At 50.7% G+C, this 19,148-nt stretch overlaps 1 protein-coding gene across 1 annotated transcript in view; it reads left to right on the top strand.

Moving 5' to 3' along the window:
* NBEAL2 (neurobeachin like 2) overlaps positions 1-19,148 on the top strand; it is a gene marked incomplete at its 3' end in the record, with an annotated part of 83,295 nt that overhangs the window by 11,700 nt on the left and 52,447 nt on the right. The window contains 7 exon segments of the mRNA XM_083873241.1: positions 2,145-2,233; positions 4,811-4,996; positions 8,045-8,126; positions 11,848-12,239; positions 12,636-12,718; positions 15,689-15,774; positions 17,663-17,942. Coding sequence (XP_083729367.1) covers positions 2,145-2,233; positions 4,811-4,996; positions 8,045-8,126; positions 11,848-12,239; positions 12,636-12,718; positions 15,689-15,774; positions 17,663-17,942 — 1,198 coding nt within the window.

The raw sequence follows: 19,148 nt of genomic DNA, 5'->3' as shown, positions 1-19,148 counted from the left end.
CAGGGATTGGGGTGACCCCAAGGTGGAGCCCTGGGTGCTCAGGGACATGAGGGACCCCAAAGATGCCACTTTGGGGTGCTCAGGGATTGGGGTGACCCCAAGGTGGAGCCCTGGGTGCTCAGGGACGTGAGGGACCCTAAAGGTGCCTGTTAAGGTGCTCAGGGGTGAGAGTGACCCTAAAGGTGCCACTCAGGGCTCTGTGTGACCCCGAGGTGCCCTATTGGGGTGCTCAGGGATGGGGGTGACCCCAAAGGTGACACCTTGGGGTGCTCAGGACTGTCAGTGACCCTAAGGTGCCCTGTTGGGGTGCTCAGGGATTTGGGGTGACCCCAAGGTGGAGCCCTGGGTGCTCAGGGACATGAGGGACCCCAAAGATGCCACTTTGGGGTGCTCAGGGATGGGGGTGACCCTAAAGGAGCCACCTTGGGGTGCTCAGGGCTCTGTGTTCCCTAATGGGGTGCTTAGGGATTGGGATGACCCCAAGGTGCCCTATTGGGGTGCTCAGGGATTGGGGTGACCCTAAAGGTCCCACCTTGGGGTGCTCAGGAGTGTGGGTGACCCCAAAGCACCCCGTGGATGTGCTCAGGGATTGAGGTGACCCCAAAGGTGACACCTTGGGGTGCTCAGGACTGTCAGTGACCCTAAGGTGCCCTGTTGGGGTGCTCAGGGATTGGGGTGACCCCAAGGTGCAGCACTGGGGTGCTCAGGGACATGAGGGACCCCAAAGATGCCACTTTGGGGTGCTCAGGGATTGGGGTGACCCTAAAGGAGCCACCTTGGGGTGCTCAGGGCTCTGTGTTCCCTAATGGGGTGCTTAGGGATTGGGATGACCCCAAGGTGCCCTATTGGGGTGCTCAGGGATTGGGGTGACCCTAAAGGTCCCACCTTGGGGTGCTCAGGACTGTCAGTGACCCTAAGGTGCCCTGTTGGGGTGCTCAGGGGTTGGGGTGACCCCAAAGTGCAGCCCTGGGTGCTCAGGGATATGAGGGGCCCTAAAGGTGCCACTTTGGGGTGCTCAGGGCTGTGAGTGATCCCAAAGCTGCCCTGTTGGGGTGCTCAGGGATGTGGGTGACCCTAAATGTGCCACCTTGGGGTGCTCAGGACTGTGGGTGACTCCAAGGTGCCACTCTGAGGTCCTCGGGGTGACCCCAGGGTGCTGCATTGGGGTGTGGGGGTCCCCAAGGCGGCACATTGGGGTGCACAGGGACGTGGGTGACCCCAAAGGTGCCCTATTGGGGTGCTCAGGGCTCTATGTGATCCCAAGGTGCCCTATTGGGGTGTTCAGGGATTGGGGTGACCCCAAGGTGCAGCACTGGGGTGCTGAGGGAAATGGGGCACCCCAGTGTGCCCTATTGGGGTGCTCAGGGACTGGGGTGACCCTAAACTGCCCTATTGGGGTGCTGAGGGATGTGGGGGATCCCAAAGGTGACACCTTGGGGTGCTCAGGGCTCTGTGTGACCCCAATGTGGCCTATTGGGGTGCCCAGGACTGGGGTGACCCCAAGGTACCCCATGGGGGAGCCCAGCCTGGGTGAGTCCCCCTCTGTCCCCCTCTGTCCCCCACTGTCCCCACTGTCCCCCACTGTCCCCCACTGTCCCCACTGTCCCCCACTGTCCCCCACTGTCCCCCACTGTCCCCCTCTGTCCCCCACTGTCCCGCTCTGTCCCGCTCTGTCCCCCACTGTCCCCACTGTCCCCACTGTCCCCCACTGTCCCCCTCTGTCCCCACTGTCCCCATCGCACAACCACGGCAGGCCCCACTGTGCCCTGATTGGCTGCAGGGACAGGTGCTCTGCCAGCTGATTGGCCTCTGAGTTCCACAGGTAGTGCTGTGCCGGGCTCTGATTGGTCAGCGCCCTCACAGGTGGTGCAGCTCTGGCTGCTGATTGGTCAGTGAATGCACAGGTAGTGCTGGGCTCTGATTGGTCAGAGGCTTCGCAGGTGGTACAGCTCTGCGCTGTGATTGGTCAGTGGCTCCCAGGGGCGTGTCACACACCTGAGTGGGCGGGGCTTGTTTCTCTGGCTGTGATTGGCCGCTCTCTGTGGGCGGGGACCAGGAAGGAACATGATTGGCCGATCCTGCCGGGGCGGGGGCCATGCAGGGCTGTGATTGGCTGCCGGCCCCAGCCCTGCCCTCCCTTGCAGAAGGACCTGTCGTACCTGCAGCAGTGGCTGGAGGCCTTTGTCACCAGCTTCGAGAGGGTCATCGCCCTGCCCTCGCTGGAGCCCCGCAGGTGGGACCCCAAACACCCCTGAGGGACCCCAAACACCCTGGGGGGACCCCTCTGAGTGACCCCAAACACCCCTGAGGGACCCCAAACTCCTCTGAGTGACCCCAAACACCCCGGGGGACCCCAAACACCCCTGAGGGACCCCTCTGAGTGACCCCAAACACCCTGGGGGACCCCAAACACCCCTGAGTGACCCCACTGAGGGACCCCAAACACCCTCGAGGGACTCCTCTGAGTGACCCCAAACACCCCTGAGAGACCCCACACACCCCTGAGTGACCCCAACACCCATGGGTGACCCCAACACCCATGGGTGACCCTAAACAGCCATGAGTGACCCCTCTGAGTGACCCTCAGCATCCCCTGAGCGACCACCCTGGGGTGACCCCAGTAGCCCTAAATAGAGCCCCCTCCCCCCCCAAAATGATCCCCATTTAGGACCCCTGAGTGACCCCCAGCCCCCCTGAGTGACCCCCAAACCCCCCTGAGTGACCCCACAACCCCATGTTGACCCCAACACCCCTGAGTGACCCCTGTAGGTGACCCCCAAATCCTCGGGTGTCCCCAAACCCCCCCTGGGTGACCCCAGCACCCCTAAATGGACCCCCCTGAGTGACCCCAACACCCCTGAGTGACTCCAACACCCCTGAGTGACCCCAAACACCCCCAAGTGACCACCCCAGGTGACCCCCAGCAGACCTAAATGGACCTTCCCAAATGACCCCCAGTCCCCCTGAGTGACCCCAACACCCCTGAGTGACCACCCTGGATGAACCCCAGACCCCCTGAATGACCCCCCTGAGTGACCCCCAAAATCCTCGGGTGTCCCCAAACCCACATGGGTGACCCCAAACCCCCTTGTAGGTGACCCCAAACCCCCCTGAGTGACCCCAAATCTCTCCAGTGTCCCCCAAAACCCCCTGTAGGTGACCCCAAACCCCCCCTGAGTGATGCCCAAAACCCTCTGGTGTCCCCAAACCTCCCTGTAGGTGTCCCCAAATCTCTCCAGTGTCCCCAAACCTGCCTGTAGGTTTCCCCAAGGCCCCCCCCCCGGCTGACCCCAAATCCCCCCTCAGGTGTCCCCAAACCCCCCTCAGGTGTCCCCAAAACCCCCCCCGGCTGACCCCAAAACCCTCAGCTGTCCCCAAACCCCCCTGGGTGACCCTAAAATTCTCAGGTGTCCCCAGACCCCCCTGAGTGACCCCAAAACCCTCTGGTGTCCCCAAAACCCCCTGTAGGTGACCCCAAAATCCTCTGGTGACCCCAAAGCCCCCCTGGGTGACCCCAAAACCCTCAAATGTTCCCACACCTCTCCCTGGGTGACCCCAAACCCTCCCTGAGTGACCCCAAAATCCTCTGGTGTCCCCAAACCCCCCCTGATGTGTCCCCCATGGGCCCCAAAGCTGCCGGGTGTGGGGGTGGTGGCACCTCCTCACCTCATCCGCTCCCCGTGGTCGGGGCCATCCGGTGACGGGGACGGGGAGGGGACAGGGAGGGGACGGGGGGGGTGACAGGACAGGGGGGGGACAGGGAGGGTGACAGGACAGAGGGGATGGGGGGGGACAGGACAGGGGGGGGACAGGGAGGGTGACAGGACAGAGGGGATGGGGGGGGACAGGACAGGGGGTGACAGGATGGGGGGGGTGGTTACAGGACAAGGGACAGGGGGGGTGACAGGGGAGGACAGGGAGGGGACAGAACAGGGGAGGACAGAACATGGGGGGGGTGACAGGACAGGGGGGAGGTGACAGGACAGAGGGGGATAGGACACGGGGGAGGTGACAGGACAGGGATGGGTGACAGGACAGGAGAGGACAGGGAGGGACAGGGGGGTGACAGGACGGGGGGGACAGGACGGAGGAGGTGACAGAACAGGGGAGGACAGGACACGGGGGAGGTGACAGGACAGGGATGGGCGACAGGACAGGAGAGGACAGGGAGGGACAGGGGGGTGACAGGACAGGGGGGGAAAAGATGGGGACTGGGGGGACGGGGGGGGTGACAGGACAGGAGGGGACAGGGAGGGGCCGGGGGGACAGGACAGGGAGGGGCCGGGGGGACAGGACAGGGAGGGGCCGGGGGGACAGGACAGGGGGAGACAGCACAGGGGGTGGCAGGGCAGGTGGTGACAGGGAGGGGGCAGGGGAGGACAGGGGGGGACAGGACAGGAGGGGGTGACAGGACGGGGGAGACAAGGGAGGGGACAGGAGGGGAAAGGACAGGGGAGATGACAGGACAGGGGGGGACAGGACGGGGGGGACAGGACAGGGGGTGATGGGGTGGCAGGGCAGGTGGTGACAGGACAAGGGGAGTGACAGGACAGGGGGGTGACAGGACAGGGGGGACAGGGAGGGGACAGGATGGGGGAGGTGATGGGGGGGTGACAGGACAGGGTGGGGATGGGGGGGGACAGGACAGGGTTGTTGACAGGACAAGGGGTGACAGGACGGGGGGAGATGACAGGACAGGGGAGGACAGGGAGGTGACAGGATAGAGGGGGACAGGAAAGGGGGGGGTGACAGGACAGGGGGGAGGTGACAGCACAGGGGGAGGTGACATCCTGCCCCCCAATCCCCCCAGGCCCGAGGACCCAGGATCAGAGATCCCAGCCCTGCCCCGGGAGGTGCTGCAGGTGCTGAGCCAGAGGTTGGGACACTGCGTGGCCTTGGGGACACGGGACGTGGCCTTGGGGACACGGGACGGGGACAGGGCCACGGGGCTGGGCCAGGCCCTGCTGCTGCTCAAGTTCTTCATCATCATCTGCAGGTGGGTGGCCCCAAATGCACCTGGGGAGCACCTCCAGGATCCCATAAATACGGGATCCCACACCTGGTGATCCTGTATTTATCCCATAAATATCCTGTACAGACCTATACTTATCCCATAAATGTGGGATCCTGTAGCTCCTCCAGGTGGTCCTGTACTGATCCCATAAATATCCTGTACAATCCTGTACTTATCCCATAAATGTGAGATCCTATATCTTATCCAGGTGATCCTGCATTTATCCCATAAATATCCTGTACAATCCTGTACATATCCCATAAATACGGGATCCTATATCTCCTCCGGGTGATCCTGTACTTATCCCATAAATATGGGATCCCACACCTGGTCATTCTGTACTTACCCATAAATATCCTGTACAATCCTGTACTTACTCCATAAATGTGGGATCCCACACCTGCTCCAGGTGATCCTGTACTTATCCCATAAATATCCTATTCATAAATATGGGATCCCACACCTGGTCATCCTGTACTTATCCCATAAATACCCTATACAATCCTGTACTTATCCCATAAATGTGGGATCCTATATCTGCTCCAAGTGATCCTATAGCTATCCCATAAATATCCTGTACTGTCCTATACTTAACCCATAAATATGGGATCCCACACTTGCTCCAGGTGATCCTGTACTGACCCCATAAATGTGGAATCCCACACCTGGTCATTCTGTACTTACCCATAAATATCCTATATAATCCTGCACTTATCCCATAAATGTGGGATTCCACACCTGGTCATCCTGTACTTATCCCATAAATATCCTGTACAATCCTGTACTTACTCCATAAATGTGGGATCCCACACCTGCTCCAGGTGATCCTGTACTTATCCCATAAATATCGTATATAATCCTGTACTTATCCCATAAATGTGGGATCTCACACCTGGTGGTCCCGTACTGATCCCGTAAATATGGGATCCTATATCTGCTCCAGGTAATCCTGTACTTATTCCATAAATATGGGATCCCACACCTGGTCATCCTGTTCTTATCCCATAAATATCCTGTACAATCCTGTACTGATCCCATAAATGTGGGATCCCACACCTGTTGGGGGTCCTGTGTCCCCCATCAAGGTTATTATTGATTTATTAATTTATTAAAATTAATAATAATTATTAATTTATTACTATATTGTTTTGTCAATACATTAATTCATTAATATATTAATTTATTTTTTGTGTTAACTATAGTAATTAATTTATGTGTATCAATTAGTTAACGTGTATTAATTTTATATATCAATATATTTGTATCTATATATGAATGCATTAATTTTTATTAATTGTATTTGATTTATTTAATTGTAATTAATTTATATTTAAAACAGTAATAAATAATACTTTTTGCAATAATATTAATACTTTTTCGTAATAATAATGCAAAATAATAAATAAATTGAAATATAATAATTTAAAAATAACATTTTTGCCCCCCAAAATTCCCTCCTTCCTCCCCAATGTTGTGTCCCTGCGAAAGTGCATCACATCTCTAAAAATAATAATTAGAAAGCCATTATTAATGGCTTAAATAATGGCCATTAATAATAATAATTAGAAAGCCATTATTACCATATAATAATTATCGCAATAATGAATAATGTAATATAAATTTAATAATTGAAAACCATTATTCCCCCAAAATTCTGTCATTCCCCTCCCCAAAATGTTATATTTCTAAAAATAATAATTAAAAAATAATTATTTTTGTTAATAATAATAAATATTGTTATAGTAAATATCGTAACAAACATAATAATGTAATATAATAAAAATATATAAATAGGAGAACATTATTCCCCCCAAAATTCCATCATTCCCCCTAACTGGATCACATCTCTGAAAATAACAATATTAAATGTTATTTTTATTATTAATAACAAAAAATAATAAAGTAATATAATAAAAATTGCTTAAAATATAATAATAATAATAATAATAATAATATTTAATAGCATTTTTCCTGCCCCAAACACTTTATTCCCTCCCAGATTTCCTCCTCCCCCTTTCCCAGATTTCCTCCTCCCCTTTCCCAGATTTCCTCCTCCCCCTTCCCGGACTTCCCCTTTCCCGGATTTCCTCCTCCCCTTTTCCCGGATTTCCTCCTCCCCTTTTCCCGGATTTCCTCCTCCCCTTTTCCCGGATTTCCCCCTCCGCTTTTCCCGGATTTCCTCCTCCCTTTTCCCAGATTTCCTCCTCCCCTTTCCCAGATTTCCACCTCCCCTTTTCCCAGATTTCCTCCTCCCCTTTCCCGGATTTCTTCCTCCCCCTTTCCCGGATTTCCTCCTCCCCTTTTCCCGGATTTCCCCCTCCGCTTTTCCCAGATTTCCTCCTCCCTTTTCCCAGATTTCCTCCTCCCCTTTCCCAGATTTCCACCTCCCCTTTTCCCAGATTTCCTCCTCCCCTTTCCCGGATTTCCTCCTCCCCTTTTCCCGGATTTCCTCCTCCCCTTTTCCCGGATTTCCTCCTCCGCTTTTCCCAGATTTCCTCCTTCCCCTTTTCCCGGATTTCCTCCTCCCCTTTTCCCGGATTTCCTCCTTCCCCTTTTCCCGGATTTCCTCCTCCCCTTTTCCTGGATTTCCCCCTCCGCTTTTCCCAGATTTCCTCCTCCCTTTTCCCAGATTTCCTCCTCCCTTTCCCAGATTTTCTCCTCCTCCTTTCCCAGATTTCCTCCTCCCCTTTTCCCGGATTTCCTCCTCCCCTTTTCCCGGATTTCCTCCTCCCCTTTTCCCGGATTTCCTCCTCCCCTTTCCCGGATTTCCTCCTCCCCTTTTCCCGGATTTCCTCCTCCCCTTTTCCCGGATTTCCCCCTTCGCTTTTCCCAGATTTCCTCCTCCCCTTTTCCCGGATTTCCTCCTCCCTTTTCCCAGATTTCCTCCTTCCCCTTTTCCCGGATTTCCTCCTCCCCTTTTCCCGGATTTCCTCCTCCCTTTTCCCAGATTTCCTCCTTCCCCTTTTCCCGGATTTCCTCCTCCCTTTTCCCGGATTTCCTCCCGGTGAATTCCCGATGTTTTCCCTGCAGGAACCTGGAGAACATCCAGCCCGACAGGACCCCCGGGTGCCTCCCACACGTGCTGCGACTGCTGCGGCTCTGCGGGAGCCAGGTGGGAGTGGGAACGGGAATGGGAACGGGAGTGGGAATGGGAGTGAGAATGGGAGTGGGAGCGGGAATGGGAGTGGGAATGGGAATGGGAACGGTTATGGGAATGGGAACGGTCATAGGAATGAGAACGGTAATGGGAATGGGAATGGTTCATAGGAATGGGAGCGGGAACAGGAATGGGAATGGGAACCATCATAGGAATGGGAGTGGGAATGGGAGCAGGAACAGGAATGGGAACGGGCACAGGAATTGGAGTGAGAGTGGGAACGGGAATGGGAATGGGAGCAGGAACAGGAGTGGGAACGGGCACAGGAATTGGAGTGAGAGTGGGAACGGGAATGGGAATGGGAGCAGGAACAGGAGTGGGAACGGGCACAGGAATTGGAGTGAGAGTGGGAACGGGAATGGGAATGGGAGCAGGAACAGGAGTGGGAACGGGCACAGGAATTGGAGTGAGAGTGGGAACGGGAATGGGAATGGGAGCAGGAACAGGAATGGGAATGGGGACAGTCATAGGAGTGGGAATGGGAGCAGGAGCGGGAACAGGAGTGGGAGCAGGAGTGGGAACGAGAATGGGAACAGGAGTGGGAATCGGCACAGGAATGGGAACAGGAACAGTCATGGGAATGGGAACAGTCATAGGAATGGGTGCAGAAAAGGGAGCAGGAACAGTCATAGGAATGGGAATGGGAGTGGGAATGAGAATGGGAGCGGGAACAGGAGTGGGAGCGGTTATGGGAACGGTCATAGGAATGGGAATGAGAGCGGGAATGGGAATGGGAAGGGGAAAGGGAATGGGAACAGGAGTGGGAATGATCATGGGAATGGGAACAGTCATAGGAATGGGAGTGGGAATGGGAACGGGAACAGAATGGGAGTGGGAATGGGAGCGGGAACAGGCACAAGAATGGGAACGGAAATGGGACTGAGAGTGGGAATGGGAATAGTCATAAGAATGGGAATGGTCACGGGAATGGGACTGGAAGTGGGAAGGGGAACAGGAATGAGAGCAGGAATGGGAACGGTCATGGGAAGGGGAACAGTCATAGGAATGGGAGCAGGAATGGGAATGGGAACAGGAGTGGGAATGGGAACGGGAACAGAATGGGAACAGGAGTGGGAATGGACACAGGAATGGGAACGATCAAGGAAATGGGAACAGTCATAGTAATGGGAGTGGGAATGGGAATGGGTGCGGGAACAGTAACAGGAATGGAAACGGTCATGGGAACGGGAAGGGAACGGGAACAGGAGTGGGAATGGGAGCAGGAATGGTAACAGGAATGGGAACAGTCATAGAAATGGGAGCAGGAACGGGAATGGGAACAGTCATAGGAATGGGAGTGGGAACGGGAACAGGAGTGGGAATGGGAATGTGGGAACAGGAGTGGGAACAGTCATGGGAATGGGAATGAGAGCGGGAATGGGAGCAGGAACAGGAACAGTCATAGAAATGGGAGCGGGAATGGGAACAGGAGTGGGAACAGGAATGGGAAGAGTTATGGGGATGGGAACAGTCATAGGAGAAGGAGTGGGAATGAGAACGGGAACAGAATGGGAACAGTCGTGGGAATGGGAGTGGGATTGGGAACGAGAATGGGCACAGGAGTGGGAACAGGAATGAGAACAGTCATGGGAATGGGAACAGGAGTGGGAACAGGAATGAGAACAGTCATGGGAATGGGCACAGGAGTGGGAACAGGAATGAGAACAGTCATGGGAATGGGCACAGGAGTGGGAACAGGAATGAGAACAGTCATGGGAATGGGCACAGGAGTGGGAACGGGAATGAGAACAGTCATGGGAATGGGCACAGGAGTGGGAACGGGAATGAGAACAGTCATGGGAATGGGCACAGGAGTGGGAACGGGAATGAGAACAGTCATGGGAATGGGCACAGGAGTGGGAACAGGAATGAGAACAGTCATGGGAATGGGCACAGGAGTGGGAACGGGAATGAGAACAGTCATGGGAATGGGCACAGGAGTGGGAACGGGAATGAGAACAGTCATGGGAATGGGCACAGGAGTGGGAACGGGAATGAGAACAGTCATGGGAATGGGAACAGGAGTGGGAACGGGAATGAGAACAGTCATGGGAATGGGCACAGGAGTGGGAACGGGAATGAGAACAGTCATGGGAATGGGAACAGGAGTGGGAACGGGAATGAGAACAGTCATGGGAATGGGCACAGGAGTGGGAACGGGAATGAGAACAGTCATGGGAATGGGAACAGGAGTGGGAACGGGAATGAGAACAGTCATGGGAATGGGAACAGGAGTGGGAACGGGAATGAGAACAGTCATGGGAATGGGAACAGGAGTGGGAACGGGAATGAGAACAGGAGTGGGAACGGGAATGAGAACAGTCATGGGAATGGGCACAGGAGTGGGAACGGTCGTAGGAATGGGAGTGGGAACGGGAGTAGGAACAGGAATGGGAATGGGAACAGGAGTGGGAATGGGCACAAGAATTGGAATGGGAGGAGGAATGGGAATGGGAACGGTCATGGAGTGGGGGCAGGAATGGGAACATCCAGTCATAAGAATGGAAATAGTCATGGGAATAGGCACGGGAGTGGGAATGGGAATGGGAGCGATCATAGGAACGGGAACAGTCATAGGAATGGGAATGGGAACAGTCATAGAAATGGGAGCGGGAATGGGAGTGGGAGTGGGAATGGGAACGGAAATAGAATGGGAATGGGAGCGGGAATGGGCATGGGACTGGGAGTGGGAATGGGAATGGGCACGGAAACAGGAACAGTCCTAAGAAAGGGAATTGGAATGGGCACAGGAATGGGAATAGGAGCAGGAATGGGACTGGAAGCAGGAAGGGGAACAGGAATGGGAGCAGAATGGGCATGGGAACGGTCATGGGAATGGGCACAGGAATGGGAATGGTCATGGGAATGAGAACAGGAACAGTCCTAAGAATGGGAGCAGAAATGGGAATGGGCATGAGAATGAGAATGGGAGCGGGAATGGGAACGGTCGTGGGAATGGGAGCAGGAATAGGAATGGGAACAGTCATGGGAATGGGAATGGGCAGGGCCTGATTGGCTGGGGAGAGGCTCAGCACTGATTGGTCACTGAGTCCATACATTACATGAATCTGGGCGCTGATTGGTCAAGAGCTCTACAGGTTGCACTGTGCTGGGATTTGATTGGTCAGTGAGTCCACAAGTTGTGTGACTGAGTTCTGATTGGCCAGCGATTCTACAGGTTGTGTGATTCTGGATGCTGATTGGTCAGGGAATCCATAGGTTGTGCTGCTCTGGGATTTGATTGGCCAGCAAGACCATGGCTTGTGTGATACTGGATGCTGATTGGTCCATGAGTCCACAGCTTGTGTGACTCTGGATGTTGATTGGCTGAGAGCTGTACAGGTTATGTTGCTCTGTAATTTGATTGGTCTGTGACCCCACAGCTTGTGCTACTCTGGTGCTGATTGGCCAAGAACTTTGCAGTGCCAGCTACTTATTGGTCAGTGCCGATCTGTGTTCTGATTGGTCAGCAGCCCTATGGGGTTGTGTAACTCTGGCTGCTGATTGGTCAGTGCATCCCAGCTTGTGCTGCTCTGGGCTCTGATTGGTTGATCGATTGATTGATCGATTGATTGACAATCCCATCCTCCCTCCAAAGCCGAATTTTCCACCCCAAAGATCACATCCCATTTTTTGGAGCGTGTCAGGGATTATTAAAGCTCAGCTCTTCCTGCAGCTGCGGAGCCTCCCGGGGAACGAGCAGAGCCGGGCACAGCTGGAAAAGGGAGCACATCTGGAAAAGGGGACACGGCCAGAAAATGGGGCACAGCTGGAAAATGGGGCACAGCTGGAAAAGGGGGCACATCTGGAAAAGGGGACACGGCCAGAAAATGGGGCACAGCTGGAGAAGGGAACACAGCTTGAAAAGGGGACTCAATTGGGAAATGGGGCACAGCTGGAAAAGGGAGCACGGCCAGAAAATGGGACACAGCTGGAGAAGGGAACACAGCTGGAGAAGGGAGCACAGCTGGAAAACAGGACACAGCTGGAGAACGGGATGCTCCACGCCCTGCACCTCTGCGAGTGTTTCCTGGACCCCTACCAGACCTGGCGCCGGCAGCTGAGCGGGTGAGGGACACCCCCCAAAATCCCCAAATCCCAAAATCCCTTCCCCATCCCATGGATTTGTCCCAAAATCCCCAAATCCCTTCCCCATCCCATGGATTTATCCCCAAATCTCCAAATCCCTTCCCCATCCCGTGGATTTGTCCCAAAATCCCCAAATCCCTTCCCCATCCCATGGATTTATCCCAAAATCTCCAAATCCCTTCCCCATCCCGTGGATTTATCCCAAAATCTCCAAATCCCTTCCCCATCCCATGGATTTATCCCCAAATCCCTTCCCCATCCCATGGATTTGTCCCCAAATCCCCAAATCCCTTCCCCATCCCATGGATTTGTCCCCAAATCCCCATATCCCTTCCCGATCCCATGGATTTGCCCCCCTCATCCCTCTTTTTCCAGGGAATCCATCAGTGCCAAGGAGAAGAGCAAATACAAGTTCTCCCCTGCCCCGTTGCCCCCCGAGTTCGGGGCCTTTTTTCAAGGTAAAAATGGGATTTGGGAAAAGGGAAAAGGTCCTTGTGTGGGATCTGGAAGGGTGGAGGGTGTCCAGGGATAAAGGGGGTGGGATCAGGGAGTGTTTATAGGATCCATGGGGGGGTGTGGTGTTCAGGGGTGGGTGTTGATCCAAGGATGTAAATATGGGATCCTGTATCTGCTCTGGGTGATCCTGTACTGATCCCATAAATGTGGGATCCCACACCTGCTCCAGGGGATCCTGTACTGATCCCATAAATATCCTGTACAACCCTGTACTTATCCCATAAATGTGGGATTCTGTATCTCCTCCAGGTGATCCTGTACTTATCCCACAAATATGGGATCCCACATCTGGTTATCCTGTTCTTATCCCATAAATATCCTGTACAATCCTGTACTTATCCCACAAATATAGGATCCCACACCTGCTCCAGGTGATCTTGTAATATCCCATAAATGTGGGATCCCACACCTGGTCATCCTGTTCTTATCCCATAAATATCTTGTACAATCCTGTACTTATCCCATAAATGTTGGATCCTACACCTGCTCCAGATGATCCCATATTTATCCCATAAATGTTGGATCCCACACCTGCTCCAGATGATCCTGTACTTATCCCACAAATATAGGATCCTATATTTGCTCCAGGTTATCCTGTACTTATCCCATAAATATCCTGTACAATCCTGTACTGATCCCATAAATGTGGGATTCTATATCTGCTCCAGGTGATCCTGTACTTATCCCATAAATGTGGGATCCCACACCTGCTCCAGGTGATCCTGTATTATCCCATAAATGTGGGATCCTATATTTGCTCCAGGTGATCCTGTTCTTATCCCATAAATATCCTGTACAATCCTGTACTTGTCCCATAAATGTTGGATCCTACACCTGCTCCAGGTGATCCTGTACATATCCCATAAATATCCTGTACAATCCTATACTTATCCCATAAATATTGTATCCCACACCTGCTCCTGATGATCCTGTACTTATCCCATAAATACGGGATCCTGCACCTGGTCATCCTGTATTTATCCCATAAATATCCTGTACAATCCTGTACTGATCCCACAAATATGGGATCCTATATCTGCTCCAGGTGATCCTGTACTGATCCCATAAATATCCTGTACTTATCCCATAAATATGGGATCCTGTATCTGCTCCAGGTGATCCTGTACTTATCCCATAAATATGGAATCCTGTATCTGCTCCAGGTTACCCTGTATTTATCCCATAAATAACCTGTACAATCCTGTACTGATCCCATAAATTTGGGATCCTATATCTGCTCCAGATGACCCTGTACTTATCCCATAAATATCCTGTACAATCCTGTACATATCCCATAAAATCAGGATTCTATATCTGCTCCAGGTGATCCTGTACTGATCCCATAAATATCCCATACAACCCTCTACTTATCCCATAAATATGGGATCCCACACCTGCTCCAGGTAATCCTGTACTTATCCCATAAATATCCTGTACATGATCCCATGAATTCGGGATCCCACACCAGCTCCAGGTTATCCTGTACTTATCCCATAAATATGGGATCCTATTTCTGCTCCAGGTGATCCTACACCTGCTCCAGGTGATCCTGTACTTATCCCATAAATATCCTGTACATGATCCCATGAATTCGGGATCCCACACCAGCTCCAGGTTATCCTGTACTTATCCCATAAATATCCTGTACAATCCTGTACATATCCCATAAAATCAGGATTCTATATCTGCTCCAGGTGATCCTGTACTGATCCCATAAATGTGGGATCCCACACCTGGTCATCCTGTACTTATCCCATAAATATCCTGTACAATCCTGTACTTGTCCCATAAATATGGGATCCTATATCTGCTCCAGGTTATCCTACATATCCCATAAATATCCTGTACAATCCTGTACTTGTCCCATAAATATGGGATCCTATATCTGCTCCAGGTTATCCTGCACTTATCCCATAAATATCCTATACAATCCTGTACTTACCCCATAAATGTGGGATCCTGTATCTGCTCCAGGTGATCCTGTACTGATCCCATAAATATCCTGTACAATCCTGTACTTATCCTCTAAAATTGGGATTCTATATCTGCTCCAGGTGATCCTGTACTGATCCTACACCTGCTCCAGGTGATCTTGTATTTATCCCATAATATCCTGTACAATCCTGTACTTATCCCATAAATATGGGATCCTATATCTGCTCCAGGTGATCCTGTACTTATCCCATAAATATCCTGCACTTATCCCATAAATGTGGGATCCCACACCTGCTCCAAGTGATCCTGTACTTATCTCATGAATATCCTATGCAATCATGTACTTATCCCATAAATGTGGGATCCTATATCTGCTCCAGGTGATCCTGTACTTATCCCATAAATATGGGATCCTGTATCTCCTCCAGGTTACCCTGTGCCTGTCTCAGGGTTATTACAGGATTCCAGGGTAAATATGGGATCCTGTGGCTGTTCCAGGTTATCCTACACCTGCCCCAGAGATTTGGGATCCCATAGCTGCTCCTGGGGAGAGGAACAGAACCCCAAAACAGGAATTAACCATCTGCAGGACCCACAAAAACCACCACAAAGGGAGATTTTTGCCCCAAAAATCCCCTTTTAGAGGCAGCGCCGTTACAAAAATCCCCTAAAACCCCGCCCTGTAAATCCCCAACTGAGCCCAAATTTGGCAAAAATCCCCTTTTTTGGGGGACAAAACCCCATTCCTGGCACAACCAGAGCTGGAAAACCTGGAGCATCCTCATCCTCTCCATCACCACCATTTCCTGTGGGATGGATTTGGGTAGGAAAAGGATTTTTCCCTATAATTTTTTGTGTGAAAAAAACGATTTTTTCCCTATTTTTAGCTAGAAAATTGCATTTTTCTGTTGTTTTTTTGGGGTTTTATTTTTGCTGTTTGCTCCTCTGATGAAATCTCTCCCTCCTCACCCTCACAGAGAGTTTCCAAGCTGGGAAGCAGCTCCCAGAAATGATCCAGCTCAGGATTATCCATCTTTTTGGGGCCATCCTCTCCGGATCCAAGGTACCCTTGGGAGTCCAGATAAATCCCAGGGATAAACCCCAAAGTTTTAGGAGATAAACCCCAAAGTTTTAAAGGGATAAACCCCAAAAGTTTTAATGGATAAACCCAAAGTTTTAATGGATAAACCCCAAAGTTTAAAACCAAAAGTTTTAATGGATAAACCCAAAGTTTTAATGGATAAACCCCAAAGATTTAATGGATAAACCCCAAATTTTTAATGGATAAACCCAAAGTTAAAGGGATAAACCCCAAAGTTTTAAGGGATAAACCCCAAAGTTAAAGGGATAAACCCCAAATTTAAAGGGATAAACCCAAAGTTAAAGGGATAACCCCAAAGTTAAAGGGATAAACCCCAAAGTTAAAGGGATAAACCCAAATTTAAAGGGATAAACCCAAAGTTAAAGGGATAAACCCCAAAGTTAAAGGGATAAACCCCAAAGTTTTAAGGGATAAACCCCAAAGTTAAAGGGATAAACCCCAAAGTTTTAAGGGATAAACCCCAAAGTTAAAGGGATAAACCCCAAAGTTAAAGGGATAAATTCAAAGTTTTAATGAATAAACCCGAAAATTTTGAGGGATAAACCCTAAAGTTTCAATGGATGAACCCAAAGTTTTAATGGATGAACCCAAAGTTAAAGGGATCAACCCCAAAGTTTGAAAGGGATAAACACAAAGTCAAAGGGATAAACCCCAAAGTTTTAATGGATAAACCCCAAGTTTTAATGGATGAACCCAAATTTAAAGGGATAAACCCCAAAGTTTTAATGGATAAACCCAAATTGGCTTTTGGATCAAGTCACATCCTCTTCAGGGTCAAATTCAGGGTAAAACTTCTGGATAAAATTTCAAGGTAAAATTTCAGGCTAAAATTCAGGGTAAAATTTCAGGATTAAGTTTCAAGGTAAAATTTCAGTGTAAAATTTTAGCATCAAAATTCAGGATCAAATTTCAGGCTAAAAATTCAGGATAAATTTAATGGTAAAATTTCAGGGTAAAATTTCAGGGTCAAATTTTGAGGTAAAATTCAGGGTCAAATTTCATGATAAAAATTTGTGGAAAAATTTCAGGGTAAAAATTCAGAGTAAAATTTCACTGTAAAATTCAGGGTAAAATTTCAAGATTAAATTCCGGGTAAATTTCTGGGTAAAATTCAGGGTAAAATTTCAGGATAAATTTCAGGGTAAATTTCAGGATAAATTCAGGGTAAAATTCAGGGTCAGATTTTGGGGTAAAATTCAGGGTCAAATTTCAGGGTCAAATTTCATGATAAAAATTCGTGGAAAAATTTCAGGGTAAAAATTCAGGGAAATTTTCAGGGTAAAATTCAAAATAAAATTCAGGACAAAGGGAAAACTTCAGGGTCAAATTTCAGGGTAAAATTCAGAATAAAATTTCAGGATTAAATTCCAGGGTAAAATTCGAGATAAATTTTGGGTAAAATTTCAGGGTAAAATTCAGGATAAAAATTCAGGGTAAAAATTCAGGGTAAAATTCAGGATGAATTTCAGGGTAAATTTCCGGGTAAAATTTCAGTGTAAAATTGCAGGGTCAAAATTCAGGGTAAAAATTCAGGATAAATTTAATGGTAAAAATGCAGGGTCAAATTCAGGATAAATTTCAAGGTAAAATTTCAGGGTAAAATTCAGTTTAAAATTCAGGATAAAAATTCAGGCTAAAATTCAGGGTGAAATTTCAAGCGTAGAATTTCATGGCAAAAATTCAGCGTAAAAATTTGGGGTAAAATTTCAGGCTAAAATTCAGGGTCAAAATTCAGGGTAAAATTCAGAGTAAAACTTGCAACTCTTGGGGTCGACAAACCCTGGGCTCAATAACAGGCTGACATCATGGCAAAGTGACAAAAACCCCAAACCTTCCCTGACTCCCGCAGCCCAACGCGCTCCAGGCCATCACCCCGGCGGCTCTGGAGGTTCTCCTGGGTGTCCTCCAGCGCGGTGGCACCGGCTCGTCCCCATCCCCTGCCCTGCTGGAGGTGACCCTGCGCTCCGTGGTGGCCTCGGTGCACATCCTGCACGGCTCCGGCCCCGGCCCCGTGTCCCTGCGGAACCTCCTGGATGGATATTTCAGGGTGCTCAACTCGCACCTGCCCGCGGCTTCCCTGGAGCCCCACGAGGCCGGAGGGCTGGTGGCGCTCAGGGTGATCATGTTGGGTAGGTTTGGGGGGAATTTTGGGGAGAAAACCCAAATTTGGTCACTCCCTGGAGCCCCCCGAGGCTGGAGGGCTGGTCATGCTCAGGGTGATCATGTTGGGTAGGTTTGAGGTCTTGGTTTGGGGGAATTTGGGAGAAAATCCTCAAATAGGGTCCATAATTGCCCTCAGGGTGCTCATGTTGGGTTGGTGTCCTGGTTTGGGGCAAATTTTGGGAGAAAACCCCTAATAGGGTCCCTCATCGCCATCAGGGTGCTCATGTTGGGTAGGTTGATGTCTTGGTTTGGGAGGAATTTTGGGGAGAAAACCGACAAATAAGAGAAATTTTGGGAGAAAACACCCAAATAGGGTCCCTCATCATCCTCAGGGTGCTCATGTTGAGTAGGTATCCTGATTTAGGGCAATTTTTGGGGGGAAAAGCCCCAAATAGGGTCCATAATCGTCATCGGGGTGCTCATGTTGGGTAGGTTGGGGTCTTGGTTTGGGGAAATTTGGGGAGAAAACCCAAATTTGGTCACTCCCGGGATCCCGAGGCAGCCTCATTGCCATCAGGGTGCTCATGTTGGGTTGGTGTCCTGGTTTGGGGCAAATGTGGGGAGAAAACCCAAATTTGGTCACTCCCTGGAGCCCCCCGAGGCTGGGGGGCTGGTGGCGCTCAGGGTGATCGTGTTGGGTAGGGTTGGGGTCTTGGTTTGGGGGGAATTTGGGGAGAAAATGCCCAAATTTGGTCACTCCCAGGGTCCCAAGGCAGCCTCATCGCCATCAGGGTGATCATGTTGGGTTGGTGTCCTGCTTTGGGGTAAATTTGGGAGAAAACCCTCAAATAGGGCAAATTTTGGGAGAAAACCCAAATTTGGTCACTCCCTGGAGCCCCTCAAGGCTGGGGGGCTCTTCGCCCTCAGGGTGATCATGTTGGGTAGGTTTGGGGGGAATTTGGGGTAAATAGGGCAAATTTTGGGAGAAAAATCACATTTGGTCACTCCCTGGAGCCCCACGAGGCCGGAGGGCTGGTCGCGCTCAGGGTGATCATGTTGGGTAGGGTTGGGGTCTTGGTTTGGGGAGAATTTGGGGAGAAAATGCTCAAATAAGGGAAATTTTGGGAGAAAAACCCCAAATAGGGTCTTTCATCACCTCATGGCCCTCAGGGTGTTCATGTTGGGTAGGTTGGGGTCTTGGTTTGGAAGGAATTTGGGGTAAATAGGGCAAA

This window comes from Zosterops lateralis (assembly GCF_965231275.1).
Source record: "Zosterops lateralis genome assembly, chromosome: 1".
Taxonomy (NCBI): Eukaryota; Metazoa; Chordata; class Aves; order Passeriformes; family Zosteropidae; genus Zosterops; species Zosterops lateralis.
Note: the sequence above shows the minus strand (reverse complement) of the source record. Positions and strands in the feature narration are given on the sequence as shown.